Genomic DNA, 19,844 nt, shown 5'->3' on the forward strand with positions numbered 1-19,844 from the left:
CTTGCTTCAATTGGTAAATTACCTCTGGAGTAACACTTGTACCAGTCTTGCTGCGAACTCAATCAAATAAAGTATATGCTGTGAAAAACAAGAAAGGGTGGCGACTCGCCAGCCTGTTTTCTGCATTTAACTTTTGATGTGACACAATTAACTCGCACAATTAGCTGATGCCGTCCAGATAAAGTGACTCATCAGCTACTTACCGTATTTTTGCGTGTATAGCTTGCCCCTGCACATAATCCGAATCCGCACCCCCACTTTCAGCCCGCCGAAAACAAAAACAAAAATCCTCGCGTATTGCCCGCACATTTGATACAGGAAAGGCTGCACCAAAGCTATGGCTCAAGCAACATACTATGTATGCAGAAAAAGCGTATATTTAGCAAGTAGAATACACTGACTGAAAGGCAAAAGTCACAATTCACTAATAAAATCAGTTAGAGTGCACTCGTCCTTGTTTTTTCTTCCTTGTCTTTGTATGTTTTGCGCAATCGCGGCCATGGACGGCTTAGTCACTGTTAGTGCGTAGCAGCTTCACAGCACAACGTGCATTGCTGTGAAGCTACACTAAAGGAAAAACCCCCCCCCCGTATTATCCGCACCCCTACTTTGCCGCTGAAATTTTGGTGTGGGTTATACGTGCAAAAATACGGTAACATGCGACTCGAAACATCTCGTCTGATGTGTGCAACTGACCGATGCCAAAATTGAAATAGATCTGCAGGATTGCAGCTGGAAGTAGTAGCGTTCCAAATAAAAAATAACATTCTGTGGCAATAGGATGATCGACGAACGACTAAGTGAAATAATGTAAGGGAAATCAATATGAATTTGGAGCAGGCGGTTGCTACCAGCCGCTGTACGGCTTCAGTGATGCCGTGACATCTCTTGAGTAGCTCTTGCAACAGCCTGATAGCCCGTGAAGTCTGCACGAATTACAAACAAATCGTGCCTGTCATTCGCTAATGAGGTACTGAAGGTTGAAGCGAGTTCAAATTGTCCTTCACCTTAACGCGGCACAGGGTTATTACATGCTGAAACATCCTGCTATGTTTCGCTAGCTTTGATCAAAGATTCCAAACTTCCGATACCTTTACGATTGGGTGAGTGTGGGTACCTACTGCACCTGCTTGGCTGGTCCTCGCAAGTGTGTCTCGGGTAAGGGAGAGGGCTTGGCATGTCATAAATAATGGCCCAAACAAAATTGTAGCAAAGTATGAGCTTCCCAATCCTTCAAATAAAGCAAAGTGGTATGTTGTCTTTTAAAGTCCCTTTAAACCCACCTGTGTGGAAGTAAGGAGAGTTGACTACGAAAAAATGCTGTTTGCTATTCATATCTGGCCCCTTTTTACAGGGTGCTGAGCAAATAAATGACAGTATGGTAGCCATAGACACTGAAAGGGAACCAGGCGGTGCTGTCCGATTTTATTTATCTTCCTTTTGGCTTTTCCCACCCAGCTCGCTATTTTAGTTAAAGCGGTATCGTACGATAACTACTACTGATTTGACCCGTACTCGTGACTTGTCTCGCGAGAGGGATCTTTATATCCCTTGATTTTTTTCATGCCTATCAAAACATGGTACAAACAAGTACCAATGTAAATCATACATCAGTCAATCTATACACATTTTCAGCAGCACTCAAACTATCCCTTTACGAATGCGTGTATGTGCTTGCATGGACACTTTTAGCTCGGGCTTGAAAAATAAAATGCACCTGTCGGTACTGGAGGTTGTGCCCAGGCCCTACGTGTTGTGAAGCTCCTATTTCTAACACAACTTCCCTGTCGATTAAAATGAATTTTCTAGGTTATATTGGCTGCTTTTGTGGAATTGTGATGTCCAATCGGGGAAAGCATAATTCTGCATGGTTCGCAGAATTTTTCACATCTGGAACCAGAAGAGTTACGGGGCACTTAAGCTTTCTCTTGCGATGTTGAGAATGCACAAGCGTTGCTTCTCGTTGAGTTGTGAAAGCATGTGAGTTGGTGGGTATGTAGATGTCCCTTCCAGTGGAAGTTGGTGAATCACCAGTGAGCCTCTTACGGCTGCTGCCATAGTCATTAGCCGATCTCCGGTGAGATTGGAGCCGGTGAGTGTGTGAAAAATTGTGCATTGGAATGTTTACATCGCAGACAAATGGCTAGTAGTGAACTGGGTGTAAGCTTTGAAGCAATTGTTAGAGTAACGTTGGATACCCCAATGGGGAAGTTGGGCCACTGCATATCCCCATTTGCAGCCCCGTTGGAACTGTGTGCCTATTTGGCCACGAGCTTATGAAGACTGCCGTCATTATCACCGGCTAATTCACCTCAGTGGTTATGTTGTTGGGCTGTTGTAGCCGATAGGACTTTTGATGACAATTTCTGTCCACGCTTCTCTGGGGATGCTCCTTTTTTTCACCACCTGAGCCAAGTAGTTCATGAGTGATGCTCACGCATTTAAAAAATGTAGGCCGTGGCTAAGCAAATCTAAAAGGCCATCTGTTGAAAAATGCCCTAGGCCTGGGGCCCAGGAATGTATACTATGGCCAGTCAGTTAATTTGCTCAACAGACTTAAAGCATACCTGCCAACTCTTCCGAATTTTCCGTAAAATGTACGAATTTTGTCGCGTCTTACGATTTTACGAATCCTGCCTGAAATTTTACGAATTTTCGAAAAAACTGGGACCATCTATATAAACGACACTGTGGAACCTGCGCCGCCCTGAGAAAGCAATACGTAGTCTTGTTATCACCATCTGCGAAGCTGCGATTTGTGTCGTCTTCTCGGGGTGGGCTACGCAGCGAGGTGAACTCGCTGCTACCCCGGCATGCCTGCTTATAAGCATGTTGTTCACAGGCTGGTTACGACTTCCGTGTTCGTGGCGCTCTTTGTATGACTGCCGCGTCTTGTGCGTGGCACGACTGCGGTAGTTGCTTCGCAGTGCAAAGGCGGGCTCGAAGCCGCGAAAGCACTACCAAGTGTTCTCGAAATCGTAGATGTCCGAATTTGCTGCCCTTCCCAATGAAGTTGCTGCTCATTACTCTTCAACACTGACGGTTTTCATGTATGGTTGTGAAAACATGAGAACGCGTGAAGAAAACGTGAATCATTTTAGACTTAAAAATTAAAGTGTGCTGCCCACCACTTCTCCCAGTCCGCAGATATTGCGAATTTCTACGTCACCAGGTTGGCAGGTATGCTCAAAGGTGCATCTAGTGTTAAAAAACAAAACTGCTTCAGGTCACCTGGTGCAAGAAAACACAGCTACTCTGTACCAATGCATGGTACACATACATCGTGCATAACTGACAAAAATCAATTAAAGCTCTCGCCACCATTCTGAGAGCGTTGGCTTCCTTGCCTCCAGCTTGATCAGTTAGACAGTTCATTTCACATTGTGCACTCAACAACTTTCTCTGGAAAGGTCAGCAGCTTCCTTTTTTTGCGAGTTTCTGCATTTGGAAGAGCACTGCATTGAAGCTGATCCTAAACTTTGAAAGGCTTTAGCTTCACAGTGACAATTTGATTGATTGATTGTAGGGTTTAACGCGCCGACGCAACGCAGGCGATGAGGCGCGCCGTAGTGGAGGGCTCCGGATTAATTTTGACCACCTGGGGCCGAAATCTCATACACACGGGCGTTTTTGCTTTTCGCCTCCATCAGAAAAGCGGCTGCCGCGGCCGGGAATCGAACCCGCGACCTTGTGCTCAGCAGCGCAACGCCTTAGCCACCGTGGCGGGTACAGTGACAATTTGCAATTCTGTCAATATGTAATCAGCAAATTCACCTCTGCTTTTACCATGGTCAAAATAATTGTTTTTAATAGTCATACTTACAAAATAATTGTAGCACACCCTGCAACTGACCTTAGGTGTGAATTATAATGCACTCTGAATGAGAGTGTCTATAGGATTCTTTTTTACATTGTTGTTGCAGAAGCCGCAGTGAAAGTAAGAATGTCGCTCTCCATGAACATTAAAATTTAACACTTTTCAAGGCAATAACAAACAGTAACACACCTCCATCAAATGGCTCAATGGCAACCCTAGAAGTATTCGCTGAGTAAAGCGCTTCAAAGTGCAGGAGTGCACCTTAGTTCACAAATCCACTTGGCGCATGCAGCCAAACACATTGTTAAAAATAAATGGCTGTACAAGTTTTTGAAGTTTTGAAAAGAAGGCCATGCGTGGACATACAACGAACTTTGTCTATTGAATGTGAATCACTATTTTGCTATATTTAAACTCGCTTGTAATCATGCATCCCTGTTCAAAAGCATTCCTGCAACTTGTTTCAGCGTGCAGAGAAAGGAGAGCAACCCTATAAGTGTCCATAAAAAAAAGTGTTCAAGCAAATAAAAATTGTTACGGTCACACGTCTTTCCAAACAAAGGTGCGATGCCAAGAGTAGAGCTGTAAACTAGGCATGGTGATCAATCAATATAGGCAAACCAGTTTTCTGATTTTAGTGTCTTCTTAAAAGCAACCATGCTTTTTCCATAGCCAGCAATTCCCAGGAAAGCCAACTGCACCTTCAGCCCCAGACGCCAAGGCTCTACTGCATGTCTTCTCTGCTTGATAAAAGATCAATCAAGGCATCAGTTGAACAATCGTAACGTCCCAGTAAAGAGACTGTGGTGCTTGCCCAGCTGCAAACTGATGCTTAGTTGACCAATCCAGTTTCCACATCGCCAGGGCAACACAACTTTGCTCCACCTGAGAAATTAAACACGCCGAAATAACAAATGTGCCAAGTTTAAAGCACACTGAACTTCGGCTAAGTAATTACTAGTAAAAAATTATGGGTGGTGATGCCCCGCACACTCCACCCAGGAGGCGTAACGTAAATGGAATGCCTGTTATAATAAAAAGAAAGCAAATGATAGGGGATTGTGGCCTTGCAAATTCCAACTAATTGCAGTTCAAACTAAAAATGGCAATTGATATCAGTGATGAGGCAACAAATGGCTATGGAGCAAAAACGGGCACACAATTAGCAAGATTTGTGCAGCAGTTGGGGTCACACCACCAGGTTTAGAAGAATGGCAGTTTTAAATATACCTGTTAAACAATGATATGCTTCTATTCTGGTTGATCACTTCCTTTAAAAACAAATTGCAAAGCTGGGCTCAAGCTGTCAGAAGTCAGCCCAATGGTCTTACCAGCAAGGTTTTCATTGTTAAAGATGAGAACATGCGGCTCAGCTGTTTCACGAGCGACATACCTCCTTTTTACTATGTAGGTTTAGCTCAGAGTTACTTGACATGGGTTTAGCTGGCGATAGCCCAACTTCTGGTCCTTACCATGGGACTGAATAAAGCAAAAGTAGTACAATGTGTTTATTGTACTTTTCAGTTAAATGAAAGTTCATAAATTCCTAAGTTTCGCAACTATAAAGCTGCTTTGCTGTAAAACATTGCAAAAAGAAGGTATACAAGCAGCGTACAGTAAAACGCAGGTTATTTACGCTTTTATTGGTGCAGACTGCTACCACTGTACATATCATTTAAGAACAAGTAAAGAGTATTTACAGTCTCAAGGTAACACTGGAAGAGTTGTGTTCCCAGAAAAAATGTGCGCTGTAGAGGGCACTATGGCCAAGTCCAGAGAGGCATCACATTTCCTTCTCGGTGTCAGGGGTCCCTAAAAGACAGTTCCCAAATGTTAGCACAAGCACACTGGAGCAAAATGGAACGTTGAACTGCACAGGGCACACATGGAATTGCAAGCACACTTCAGGAAGCATCGTCCACCTGGTTCGCATCGTCCTCTGCTGCGACAGGCAGATCAGGATCGCGGGCGGGCGCAGCCTCCGGTTCTACGGAGACGTGCGCATGGCACAGGGGACACTTGTCCTGTATGTACAGCCACTTGCGAAGACATGTCCGGTGGAAGAAGTGCTGGCACTTGGTGATACAGGCTGACCGCATCTCAGAGTAGCAAATGGAGCACACGTCGTTGTGTTGCAACAGCTGCTCGGGTGTCGCTTCGGGGAGCGACTCGGTCTTGCGCACTGCTTCGCGACGCAGAAGGAAGCTCTTCCAGCCAGCCTGCATGCGCTGCCACACGTTGAAGTAGCAGTGCACCAGCAGGATGGATGCGTTGGCCCAGTTCCACTTGCCAGTCGTCGATTCCCAGAAGCCCATGCCCACCACAAACAGGGCGACCACAAACTCGAGAATCTTGGTCAGTGCCCGTGCCACGTAAATGACGTCATCTAAGGCCTCCCAGGGTTCTGTGCGCCACGCATCATACACAAAGAGACCGTAGATGACCAGCAGGCCCACCACCTGCACGGAGGTCAGGATGCACGAAGACAGCACAATCATCATCCAGAAGTCGATGGGGAAGAGCGACGCCAGCCGCCAGGTGATGTGCAGCGGGAAGGCCACCAGGAAGGTGCACATGCCCAGGGTCCGCGCATGTCGCCCAAACTGGCGGCTCTGCGACGCACTCAGGGCCAGCACCACTGGCTCGGTGATCTCCAGCACTGACTGCAGCATGGAGGACATGACAATGAAGAGGATGATGAGCAGCACCGCCACCCGGCTGGGCATCTTGATCTCAGTCAGGCCCGTCTGCAGGGCCAGCAGCAGCATGGTGATGCCCTCCGTCCACCCACTGTGCATGGGATTGTCGTTGAGGAAGGTAAGGCTGCCGTACAGGAACGCCTTGGTGCCCGACAGGGTGAGGAAGGCGAGGTAGGAGACCGTCACTGAAGAGGCTACCAAAGTCACGGGGCTGGCGCACACACTGCTGGCCGAGCTGAGGACCAGCAGGTACCACGGACTCTCCCACGTGGGATAGCTCTCGGCCATCTTCACACAGAACTCAATCAGCCAGAAGACCAGAAAGTGGGTGGGCACAAAGAGCTTGTTCCAGAAGAGCGTCATCAACCCAATCCAGCCAAAGCGCATGGTCAGCAGCAGGGTGTCCAGGTAAGCATCTTTCAAGAAAGTTATCAGTGCTGGCACTTGGCTGTACAGGTAGCAGGCAACGCTGACGCACATCAGGGCATTGCCGAAATTGTGCAGCACTTCGAGCGCCTCGGGGGGAAAGTCCAGGAAACGAGCCAGCACTGGCAGAGTGTAACAGGACAGGATGGGAAGCATCGGTCGGGAGCGGCCTTCGAGAAGCGCGAACACCATGCAGGCAAGCACAATGTGGGCAAGAAACGCGGTCGCCTGCCTTCGGGCGAAGCCTTCATCGGCATCCAAATGCCGCGACAGGCTCGTCTCCATCTGGATGTAGTACTTTGACAGAAGATGGGAGCTGAGCAGCAGCAGCGCGCTGACGAAGTTCGTGTAAAGAGAGCGCACTCTTGGAATGGGCAGCAGCAGCAAGAGGAAGCCGTGGACGAGAACTGAAAGGAACGTAAAAGGCGCCGAGTGAGCATTCGAAGCTGTCACAAAATTAAGTCAAGAGTAATTACCCAAGTTGGTCAGCACCGCGTTCAGAAGTCCAGGGAGCGACATGGACTGTGGCACGGACTTATTCCGGTCATGCTGCCACCAGTAGTCAATAATAAACAGACCAGGAACACGCATGATTATGCCAACGGCAGCTTCCACCTGGGCTCTGGACGGCCGCATCCTGAAACCTGCGGACATCAATGAGAAAACATTTTATAGCCTTCATTCAAGTCATTCAAGGCACCTACGCGGAAACTGTGGTTCGCGGTACTGACTCTACAGCTCAGCCGTATTAGGAAAAAAAAGGGACTCGGAAAGCCCCAACCGGTTAACCGTAAACGCCTAGCAGATACACACCCATGCGACACACATTTCGCAGCCCCTTATCCAGAGGTGCTATTGTTCAACATCTGCACGTGAATGTGTCAGCAGCTGATACGCGGGGTATCGGCCGCTATTTAAAGAAAGGGCTTAGGAGACGTAACTTCTTAGCGCAACAAGTTTAAATGCCCCATTTAAAAACTGCTGTCACACGTCCAAAGCGGAAGAACTCGTGCTGCGTTGCAGAGGCTCGATTTTGTACGCACCTGATTCAGGTTGCCAGGGCGGTAATCATGAGGTACCCGGAGCGTCACCAGCAGGTTGGCAGGTCCGCGAAACCAACGTATTCACGGTCGTCCTAGCCACCGGCCGCGGTATTTCAGCAGACGCACCATGTTAGCTCGCAGACCTCGCGACGCTGACCAACGCGCTCCTGACGGCGCTGACCGACCCACCATACGCCAAGACGGTAAACACAGAGCAAGCACCCCGCCGCGGCGGATCATCGAACTACGCCGCAGAGTGTACGACGGCGATCGGCAGACCTCGATCGGTAAAATTGCCCACGTGTCGAATCGCGATCGATGCAGGCCAAGCTTGACCAAGTCTTTCGTGTATCCGTTCAGCCGCTGTTATCAAGCGCTTGGTTTTCGTTTTTACTTTTTTTTTAATCGCGCCGAAACCCAACAGTGGTATGCAGGTATGCACCGTTTTCCGCACGGCAAGTTAAACAAACCTGCCGCGCAGTGTTGCACGGCATCGTTCTGGGCTAGTTGGTGCTCAATCAAATATGCGAGTAAAATGTACGGGGCCATTTCCTGGACTGCGAGTTGAGAAACCTACCGCACGATACGCATTGGCGGGTGATGTGTGAAACTGCGCAAAAACGGGTCAATTGGAAAGAAACGAGGAATGCATTCAGCCTCTCGTTTCTTCGCCTTGCCCTGTTTCCACTTGCCGAAGTAGCAATGCTTGCCCAAGGCTGACGCGATCTTGGTGATGCTTGAATGTACCGCCGCGGGGTGGCGGAACCTCTGAGCATCCTGCTGCGAACTAGTGATAACAAGCGCCCGAGCGTGCCCTTAGTTTCTGTTTCACTGTACGCAGCACCACGCGTTGCGACGGGCATTCAGAGTCACGTCTTTCTCACCACTTTTTTTTTTTTAAGACAAAGTCGCTGAGCGTGTGTCCCCAATGTTTATCAACATTCTCCCTCTCTCTTTTGCTTTCTCAATATGTTGCATAAACTCGACGTTCACAACTTTTGCTTCACACATGACCAATAGCAGAGTGTGACTGCTTATTTTCCTTTTTGTTCTCACCTGTTGATTTGTTTTTATGTGAAGCATTTATATGAGCATTTTCATGGTTATGAGCACATCTTTGTTAATAGAAGCAGCTAAATTGTCACAAGAGAAAGTTATTAACCATTCAGTATGTGGTGAATACCGAACCCTGTCCTCGTGCATGGCAGAGCCTTGGGTGGCTCAGGTGTGCTATACATACTGGTACAATGTACAGTTACAGTTTAATGCCCTCAAAGGGCCCCAGGTACACTGAATGCAGAAATGGAAAAACAATGATAAACAAAAATTTGAGTGAGCGGTTGGAACCGAATATTATACTTACTACGCTATTCACAGAGGATGCGAATGTTCGCATTAAATGTCCAGAAGACGCATGCATCAAGCAGGTGAAGCCACTATGGGGGCTCACCTAGGGCAGCATCTACTGTACATCCCCAGGCACATTGTTGCCAAAAAAAAAAGATTCTGTTGAAAGGGTAGCATCTGCACGATGCCAATAAAATCATATGGCACTTCCACAAACTACACAGTTCCATAAGAAGGGAGAACTCGTACTTTCACGTTTTTTGGCATGTCGTTAAGCTCAACATGAAGGTAACCACACATTAGGCTGGATATAGACGTAACAATATTGGCCAATGACGATGACTGCTGCCATGAGAAGCTCACGGCCAATTCACCAATTCCCACTGGCTGAGGTGTCAACACACCCACCTACAATTCCCACATGCCCACTTGAGGTAACTTACCGGCCTACAACACACAAGGAGTCTAGTCTCCCTGAATTTTTTTCTTTCACATAGTTTGATGTTCCACTGGTGAAAGCAGTTGTAGCTGGGGCCATGATAAATGTAGGCAGACAGCAACTCGGCATGAACTGCAGTAATAGCCACACTGACTGAAGCAACATGACTATAACATTTATCTGGAGACCTGCAGCTGCTTTCACTGCAGCCCACTAAGAACTTCCAGCAGGCTTAGTAGCAGTGACCCTGCAATGAAAGCAGCGTAGTATTTTTGGTGGGTTTGTTTGAAATGGTGTTTGGCATTACTGCTCTATGCACAGGGAATGCTCGATCCTAAATGAGAACAGTGATATAGCATACCCTCTTTCATTATGTTTGCTTCTGCAGCAAGGCAGCACATTTTCTTGTAACGGTAGGAAGGACTCACTTAAATCCTTCCACATTACTTCTTTGGCATGCAGTCAGTAAAACAGTTTATTCTCGCTCGACTTCAGTATTGAATCAGGTAGTAGAAGGGTAATGAAAATGTTTTATATTACTTTTAAATATACAAACAAATTATGCCTGAATTTTTTAAGTATCCCAAAGTTTATGAATTGTTAAAAAAAACATTCACCTGAACAAGAATCTCGAGGGAATCGTCACGGAACATTGACACGCAAGCCAAAAGCATTCCAAAAGGGATTAGAAAAACCAGTGTCTTGCTAACAAATATCGCTGAACATGCAGTATTCGCTGATACAGCTACACCAAGTCCTACTAAGAGGCCGTTTTCAACATTAGAAAATGTGATCACCAGACAATAACTCTCATTGGAACATGTCAAGAGATATACATAAGTGTCAATAAAATTGGAACCAAGTTCACTCCATTACAGCTGTTGCTTATCAAGTGTATAAGTGTTTTAAACATCTCTTAGTGTATTTTTGTGTTTGTTACTCATGTACAATGAAAACATTTGAACACCTTTTGCCTTGCCCTGACAATGGTAATTGTTTGCTTCTATTTGGAAATACTCGTAGCAATTCAAAATTATTCGAGCGTCATCAGTACATATTTGTATAATGGTCAGAACGTATAGAAAAAATCCCTATTCGCACATATCCAAGCAGGCAATTCCCCCTCGAGGGACAGGCACGAATAAGCACTGTTGTCCCCCTACATTTTTACTTTCTTCTCAGCTGCACACGAAGGCAACGTACGACTCTGTACTTTTTTGCAAAGTGAACACTTGTACAAGACACGGAGAAATTCTTAGTAAACTGCAGCCAGCTTGGACACAGCAGGCTTTTTGGGCTTCACATGAAGATCACAAGTTACCTCTGACCGTGTACACCAAATGAAGAGTTTACACTGCTGAATGTACCTGCTTTGCCCCTAAAGAAGTTGTTATTACCCTGACAGAATTGAGGCTAAGTTATATTGTTTCTCCTTGATTTTTAAGCTGCTTCAGTGACCCCCCCCAACAGCAGTCGGTGGTCACAGTAAGCCTCTTGCAAATTTAACTGTTCCTACCACATTTTTGTTGGTGTATTCATGTCAAAATTAAACTGAAACTTCAATGGCATTGTGTGCTTTCATGAAAGATTCCCACACAAAGAAGCCTCCAGTAAGACAAGAAAGAGCAGCACATTTACTCGTCATTATTCTAAGTGTGCCTTTTGGCACAACGCAGGTGGGTAAAATCCAGGGCAATAAAAACAACTGCAAATGAGTTGCATGATGCCGTGTTGATTACATTCAATGAATGAAAACCTGCACTTACAGTACACAGTGTATGGTTGACTTTAGAACCACATTTAGGCTAAAGTAAAAGCATGATCCATTCACTCATTAAAGCACCTATGCTAACAAAAGGGGGAGGGGGGGAGGCTACGTCAACCTTCACAATACAGGGGCAAACTTTGTGTGCATTTACGGGAATAACAAAACTGTAATGTTCCCTTCTAGAGGATGATCTTAACAGAGAGCACCAATTATCCCGTAAAACATGAGTATGAGCAATAATCGTCTGCATTACATGCTACCTATATTGGCAGTGTAAATCCTGCTAAGAAGCATCTTTACAGTTGTTTCTAACTCAAGGTTCCATGCTAAAAACAAATCCTGTGCAACATGTTGCCACACAATCTTTGGGTAAAAATTCCCAGCTGCAACTTGGTCAAGTTGCCACTGGTCACATTCCCAGCTGGCTTTGGTACATGCAAGGACAGCCTTTCAGACTTCCCGAAAAGGGGATCACCTGCCACAGGGACTACTTGGGGAACTGTTCTCCTAGTTGGTGCTTACTTTTACGCATGCATAAGTCGCATCATCTACACATTTGCACAGTGGCGAGATGCTGCTGCCTTGGATAATTTCACAGCAGCAGTGACAGGTGAATGCGAACAAGTGGGACAATGTCTGCACACACACGGCAGCATCCTGGGACTCCATGCAGAAATGACTGCAAATTCTGCTCCTCCTGAACTCCAGTCACTTCAAGGTGCAGTACATTACACAGGGCACAGCGACATGCAGCTTCAATGAGCCGTTTGAAATCGTGCAACTGCCACGCCTCATAGTGTGGAAATCAATGTGCATTTATTTTAGAGGTTGAAGGCTCTGCCTCCTGTTCATATTCAATCTCCACGTGTGGCCGCTTTCTTCTCAGTTGTGCTTCAGCCTCCTTTTCTCTGTCGGCTTCTTCTTCAGAGGAACTCTCCTCCCCAAGGTCTTCCAAGTCAGAGAGGTCACTCTCCTCCATGTCGTCAGCAGCAACGTACTGGACTGTCCCCTGAATAACAGCAAGATATGGAGAAATTATGAAGTCTTAATACAACCGCACCAACCAGTTGACAAGAACACATCTTTTCCCTGTAGTATAATATTTTATTTCATTAATTATACACTGCCTTCAAGAAATATTTTCCCATCTCCACAAAGTGTGTTCCATACTGCGTTGTACTGCCCCTTCAAAACACGATATTTTTGTCGCATAATGGTGCAAGGTCAATTCAGTCAAAGCATGCCAAGAAAAAAGTGGGTTGTGCCCAAGGTTAGTTCCATGCCGCCTTACCACATCCTCCTCGTCCTCCTCCTCCTCTTCATCAGACTCCACTTCACTCTCGACTTCTTCACCTTTCAGGGCATTGTCAAACGCTTTCTGGGGGAAGTTGTAGATGTCCTTGTACTGAAAATTAATGAGGGGGAGGGTGTGCACCAAAAACAACAATCAAACACAGCTTCTTACGGCAGTTTCAGCACGATGCACCACAGTTAGTTTTGAACAGGGTGCACTTGTGGGGGATAATGCGATGCGTGCAGACGATGAACGTTCCACCTGCAGTTATCTATTAAACCCCACTGGCGCACTTTCTGAAATCATGCCTTTCCTAAAGGACAGTGCGTACCGTGCCCTGCCGCAACCGTTCCAGCAGCTCCTTCTCAATGGCCGTGTCCAGCCGTGCAGCAACCAGTGCCTTCTCTTCCCTTCGTCGCTCTCGACGCTCTATCTTGCGCTGCATCGGCACCAGCTTCTTTCTGCAGTGAGAAAGAAAGCACGCATCGTGGACGTCTTGCAGTTAACTTGGCTCATCCTATGTTGCCAGCCCAACAAACACGTTTTCAGAATGAATTTCGCAGATGCAAGATCACTGCAATTCAATGGGAGAGATGCCCTCACCGTGCAATGGACCACCAATTCCTGGTAACAACAGGTGAAAGAACAAAGAGGGGGAAAGCGCAGGATGCATAAATGCAACAAATAGTTTTATGATACGGAAGACGCAATATGAAGCAATAAGAATGAGAACAACAGACACAGTATGAAGCAGCTTACACTCGCAGAAGAGGTCCTACGTGATTGTGCGTGTGACGCTCTTTATGTTCTATATCTGGAATTCTTGCAACGTGGGCTTGAAACAGCTTTAGACAATACATAATGGTGGCATTAAGAGCCCGCATTACTCCACTTTCAGGTTAAGAAGAGAAGGGAGCCAACCCATGTTCTCGTTTCTACAGCAAGAACATCGTGCCAAAATTTTTCACATTGAAAATGACTCCTAAAATAGACGAAAGGTGCACCCTCGCAAAACTTAAGTCACTTACAGTATGCCTGGCTCTAGCACAAATCAGCCTGTACATTCTTATGCCACAACATCACTTCACCGCATCTCAATTCTAATTTTAGTATCCGCTGTAGCAGTGGCAGAATATATTCAACATTGAGCTGGGAGGCAATAGGCTGTGAATAATTCCTGGCCATGCAGGCTGAATTTCCCACGGAGGCATAATACACAATTTCCCACGTGTCTTGAGATTATGCTGGGAAGCGTGAGGCTGTGGATTAATTCCTGGCCATGCAGGCTGTATTTCCCACAGAGGCATAATACAAAATTTCCTGGATATCCGAGAATAATTTCAGAAATCAACAAAGCCCAGAAAGTCACAGTTAATTCGTATCCCTCACAGCCCTGGTGAAGTTTGGGTGCAACAACCAACTGGAAGCCCACTCCTATGTTACAACAACAACTCCGATACACAATAACACAATAGCAGCAATCCTCCGATCTTCTGATCATACCCAGTTACTACTGCTAGTTCTGGGTCACAAAACTAGGAGCAGGAGGGGTGTGGTGGGGAAGTTCGAGAATAGGCACCTGCTCCACACAGTTTCTCCAAAACGCACCACGCAGCAAAACAAAGTTGGGCCAGTTGGTATGGCCTTGTAATAATCTTACACCATGAACAGGCGATAACAGAGGCAGTGAAAGACATGGGACAGGTACTGACTGACAACTGGAAAGCCTACAACAGAAAGCACAGATATATTCAATACCCCCACACTGTCCAGACGCATCATTGTCACAGCACAAAATAACATAGTTGCCAACTTTCAGCTTCCTTCCTTCACAGCCACTGTGAACAAGAAACCAGAAGATTATCACGATACCTGGCATTCCTTAAGCTCTCCACCTGAGCCAAGACGATACTTTGCATCTGATGAGCCCATGACTTGTCACAACCGACCTTAGGCAAGCAAGCGTAAGCCGCTATTCACAAGGTCAGAGTGAGTGGACCCAACATTCAGTACAAATTTCCCTCATCTTGGAGCATAGGTCCAACACACATGGTGTGCCCAGGAACTGCCGTCGTACATATAAATATTGAATAGCACTGTTTATGTACATTGTGGGGGTTGTTGAGTCAACATGTGCTTTATTTGTTAAACTTCCCCGTTGCTAGTCGACACCACTCCCATGTCTTTCCCTGCCTCTGTCATCGGCTGCTCATGCAATTAGAATTATGCAGCCACTACAGAGAATGAACATGACGGCAAGTGTGCGAGCAAGAATGCTCATATTAAAGAGCTATAGCAGAGCAGAAAGCCGGCCCGGTACGGTACACGATACATGGTGGGTGCACAACCAGTTTCGCTGCCTATGGGCACGTGCAGGGGTGCCGGTCGCCTGTCGGGTACTGTACCGAGACCGGTCCTACACTCTTATTGACCTCTGCACGGCTTTAGGGAATTGCCAGGACACATTGCACAGCTATTACACTTTGGCACATATGCTGCTTGTAGGTGAAAAAAACTGTAGTTCATATAGGTAGCTTCCACAGTCAGGTAACTGCAGAGATGCCTACCGTTCATTCCGTGGTATCCAAATGCCCTTACGGGGAAGATAAGAAGGGCAAGGGTTTACAAGCAAAAACAAGAGGTCACTATTGACTAATGCACCTGAATGTGATGGCATGAGGTGTTACCACGATAAATGCTCCTGTTATGTTAATCTGTACGCACATGGAAGTTTTATGTATAACACAAAATTCCTTGAAAATACATGGTGATGCCACAGAACTGTTTAAAATGTCCAGCTCCTCAGATAACTTCGATAAAACTCATTTATACTGTTCCAAGGAATTGACTCATATGTTTGTATTTGAAGAGATAATATTTTGCAGAACAATGCTTCATGAAAATTAGGAAGTTTCTGTGTGCACTCACACGTGTGCTTAGATAGAAGTTATAAATAGATAATACACACATACACACAATGAGAGGCTACAGAATAAATGTTTAATTTTACAGCAACAAAGCAACTAAAAAGCAGTCTGGGTGGCGTGGACCAACTTGCCATATTTTTATACACTCACTAATTAAGGAATAAGTTAAGGTTTAGACTTTTAAACCCACTAAAATGTTAGAGACTCTTAAAACATGCAGAATATCAAAGTTTCCTCTAAAAACCTATGCCACTCCAATGAAATATAGAAAAATGCAGGCATGGCACAAAATTACGGCCATGCACGCATACCCCGCCAATGTCCAGAGTGAGAGTGTGGTTAGGCGTGCAACATTTTAACGATGTACTCCACCAGCCAGTTAGAATTTAGCCTATTTTGAGGCTTTGAAAAAGCTTAAATAGGAAGAAAATGTGCACAGAGAATGCTGCACGGTATTTCCATAAACATTCTATTACTTTGTATTAAAGATATTTGGCTGGATCCGCTCAATATTTGTGAAATATTTTATAATGACTATCTTAATTAATAAACATTCAAAAGTAGGGTAAGATGGTCCCTGCCACTCTGGATGAGTACTGTTTATTTTGTTGCCCGAAAATTTGACCTAATTTTAATCCTTCGTCAAAGTTTGTGAAGAGCACCGTGTATATGTGCATGCATGCGTGTAAAAGTATGGCAATGAGGACAAGGAGGCACAGGCAAAAGCCACAGGTAACAATTTTGAAAAGTACGTGCCTTGCAAAGGAAGAAACTTAGCACATCCTCTATTGGTCTTTCTGTCTCACTGTCCTGACAGCACTACTTTTACAATATAGCCCCATGAACCAACTAGGTTAACATGTTTTACATTCTGTGCCATTACCGATTCCTGCATTTCTTTTTCCCCATTTCTATTTTGATCAGTGAGAAACATTTGAAAATACACGAGAGGGAGATTTCCCCAGAGCCACTTCTTTGGCTTCTACAAGCCTTATTTGTGAGCCCAAGAATCATTATAGCCTTTTTCACATAACACCTCTGACTTTGGACATATGTTCAAATTGGCTCGCACCATGCCAAATGCAAAAAAAGAGAAAATTTAAGGCCAGAAGGAATTGCGTGAGAACACTGAATGCGAAAATAGGCGACTGGCATATACACACATGTGCATGCGTGTGGTGCCCCTGGACCTGCCTGTGCCCCTGTCTCCCTCCACCCCTTCGCGCACCCCCCCCGCCAAATCCCCCATTAGTACTACTGTTTCGTAACGCTTTAGTTCGGGCCGGTTTTGTGGCTCTTTAATGATCCAAGAGAGTGGAGTTGCAGATGGTAGAGGAATCCGCTTCCTCCTCACAAGTGGTATTTACAATGTAGCTGAATTGCACAAGCGATGTTGACCAGAAATGCAGCCTCCTTGAGCAACAGGAGATAATGCATTGCAGTGCCATGCATGAACAGTGCTTTTGTGGCCTCCATTGGTACACCACTGTGGCATGTACTAGGAGTGGGATTTAGATGTGGTGAAGTGACTCCACAGCTTGAACATCAGCAGCTAGACACATTTTGTGGCAAAAAAAGAAAAGCAATTGCCCAGCCACTTGCCTTCACAGAGGAGACAAATGCAGTGCTGACTAACGGTTGACTGGTAGAGACAAAACGCAGACTCAAGAACAAAAAGTTAGATGGACAGTGCTAACTGGTACAGATGTCAAACATATGCCATCTTCTTGGTCTCACATTTAGTCATAAGCAAGCAAGTTGTCAGTGAGCCCAGTGCTCATCTCCTTTCAGTGTGTCCTTTATCTTCGGAGCAGTTATTCCTGATCTAATTGTGGGGTTTAACTCGCCAAAGTTGCACCTTTGATACGAAGCACACCGTAGTGGAAGGCTCCAGATAAATGTTGACCACCTGGGATATATTTAATGTGCACCGAAACATTTAACCCGTGGATATTTTCACTTTTCGTCTTCATCAAGAAGCCACCACGACTGGGATCAAACCGGCAACCATGGGACCGCACGAATTCCTGAATGCACGAGCTAGTTTTCAACCTGCTCACGCGAAATGCCCCCACATTTTCCGCTGGATATGTGCCTACCAACGGTAAATACGACAGCACTGGATGTAACCATTTTGTCACAAATTTAATTGTTGGCAGTGGCTATTTTGCCGGCAGCCGGCAGATTAGCCTGAAAGAAAAGTTGCCGGCAGGTTTTTCTTATTGGCTGGCCCAGACCACGTGATCATTCTGCCGGCACAATTTCGTGGGGGCTATTTTGTCGGCAGTTTTCCGGCAATGCTACCGCAATTGGAGATGTCAACTTGCATACTTCATGCACACTTGTTTTTTCTACTGAAGTTGGTGTTTGAAATTTCGTAGCATTGAAATAACAATCGTGAATTCTAGCTGTGCAATCATTTTTTTGGCTGATCATTTTTGTCTATTCTACTACTTGGCTTGAAATTCTGCAAAGTTGGACATGCCCGCATAATCTTGCTAGCTCTTTTTTGGTCGCTTCAATCGTCTGTGCGTCTGCGCCACCCTTTAACATACCATAACGTAATTCACTGAACAGTATCGATCAATCTTCTCAGGCTCGGCAAAGCTCGAAAACTTGTTCCCAACATTCACGCTGACACCTTCGGCTGCGGTAGCATTGGCGCCCAGGGGCAGCACCGCCGGGAAATAGCCGGCAACTTTTCTCAAGAGCTAATCTGCCGGCTGCAGGCAAAATAGCCACTGCCTTAATTGTTACATCTACGAGACACCAAGCTGCAAGCGAGATAATTTCGCGGCTTGGAACAATGATGCACTAACTGCTGTTAAGCTTCAAATGTCACGATGGGCACATAGATTCCTGCACTTACTGTCGGGACAGGCGCAGTTTCCGCATGCGGATGATGTACTGGGTGATCTTGAGCAGCCGCTGCTTGCATTTTTGGCGCACGAAGTGGGGCCAGTAGACAAGGTGCTGGTTGATCTGCTCCAGGGCCTTCTCGAAGTTCTTGGAAAGCTTCACTTTCTCCCACAGCCGGTCAGGAAAGGCAGCCCGCTCGATGGTTTTCATGTACAGGTAGCAGACGCCTTCCTCCTCTTTGATGGTTGCGTACACAGAATTCGCCAACGGACATGACGAGCGATTGCACAGGCCCGTCAGGTTGAAATCGTTTCGGCAAAACTGCTGGCCCTTCGTGCTGCAAGGAATCACGCAAGGAACTGTCATGTAGCGAGCCGCAAGGTAGTTTCGGCTACGTCGTGAATATAAATCCGAAGAAACCTACTTGACTTTGAAGGAGCAGAAGCTTCCGCTGATGATGCTCCATATTACCTTCAAGGAAAGAGAGTGACAAATAAGCATGCAGCACATGTAAAGTGACACACAACGTTATAACTCATAAAACAGGCAAGGGGCGGTAGCGACAAGGATTGACTACCTGGATTTGCCAGATCTCATTACCAACGTGCAACCCACATCCAGTTGTAATAAAAAATAACTGCGAGTCAACATACGGTATCAAACATGCGGTATATCACCCGGACAACATCGGCTTGTCACGTAGTACGGGCTTGGGTCAAACATCAAGCGCATACCACGAGACAAACCGACGTACACTCAAATCAGTTCATTGTAAATAACTGCACGATAAGTGAACACAGTACGAACGTCACAATAAATTGAGCTGAGACCAAGGATAGTTTTCTTGAAGAAGTTAATCGCTCTGTACTAAACCACCAGCACAACTGCGTGTGCAGCGACGTGAAAACGGCGAAAACGTGAGAGAGAGCCACATCTACTGTTCTGAAGCACGAATGATAACATTTAAACACAAAAACTTACGTCATCGTTCTGCATGGTCCCACTTTGAAAGAAGCATGAAGCTTCAGGCTGTTTATGATTTAGACTGCCAGACGACTACGGCCCAGCGGGTACCTCGTGTTGTGAGGTCCCAAAGGAAATATGCTGCAAGTAGCAGGCCTTACAAAATTTTTCGCCGCTGTAGGCACAAAGCGCAACATGTAAGACAGCAGCTTTGTTTGCTGAACAACTTATGTAATTATTTAATAATAATATATATATTAAT

The 19,844-nt window shown here is 45.8% G+C and overlaps 2 protein-coding genes across 3 annotated transcripts; both read right to left on the reverse strand.

Annotated features, from left to right (window-relative positions):
- Window positions 1-5,429: 5,429 nt before the first annotated feature.
- Window positions 5,430-8,234, reverse strand: LOC144156001 (RING finger protein 145-like). Of its 2 annotated transcripts, none has more exons than XM_077687760.1 (3): window positions 7,986-8,234; window positions 7,419-7,586; window positions 5,430-7,349 (listed from the first exon to the last, which is right to left on the reverse strand). In XM_077687760.1, the coding sequence occupies exons 2-3, from the start codon at window positions 7,576-7,578 to the stop codon at window positions 5,722-5,724; spliced, it is 1,788 nt and encodes a 595-aa protein (XP_077543886.1). In that variant the 5' UTR covers window positions 7,579-7,586; window positions 7,986-8,234; the 3' UTR covers window positions 5,430-5,721. The 2 variants fall into 2 exon arrangements, with proteins under 2 accessions (XP_077543886.1, XP_077543885.1); XM_077687759.1 differs by lacking the exon at window positions 7,986-8,234 and adding an exon at window positions 7,756-7,778.
- A 4,099-nt stretch (window positions 8,235-12,333) lies between these two features.
- LOC144156004 (protein MAK16 homolog B-like) lies at window positions 12,334-19,755 on the reverse strand. The gene is made up of 6 exons (XM_077687762.1): window positions 19,601-19,755; window positions 19,044-19,090; window positions 18,630-18,956; window positions 13,165-13,294; window positions 12,831-12,944; window positions 12,334-12,548 (listed from the first exon to the last, which is right to left on the reverse strand). The coding sequence occupies exons 1-6, from the start codon at window positions 19,613-19,615 to the stop codon at window positions 12,345-12,347; spliced, it is 837 nt and encodes a 278-aa protein (XP_077543888.1). The 5' UTR covers window positions 19,616-19,755; the 3' UTR covers window positions 12,334-12,344.
- Between the last annotated feature and the right edge of the window lie 89 nt (window positions 19,756-19,844).

Source organism: Haemaphysalis longicornis, unplaced genomic scaffold (assembly GCF_048455015.1).
Source record: "Haemaphysalis longicornis isolate Haplotype H1 unplaced genomic scaffold, Haemaphysalis longicornis Haplotype H1 scaffold_1, whole genome shotgun sequence".
Taxonomy (NCBI): Eukaryota; Metazoa; Arthropoda; class Arachnida; order Ixodida; family Ixodidae; genus Haemaphysalis; species Haemaphysalis longicornis.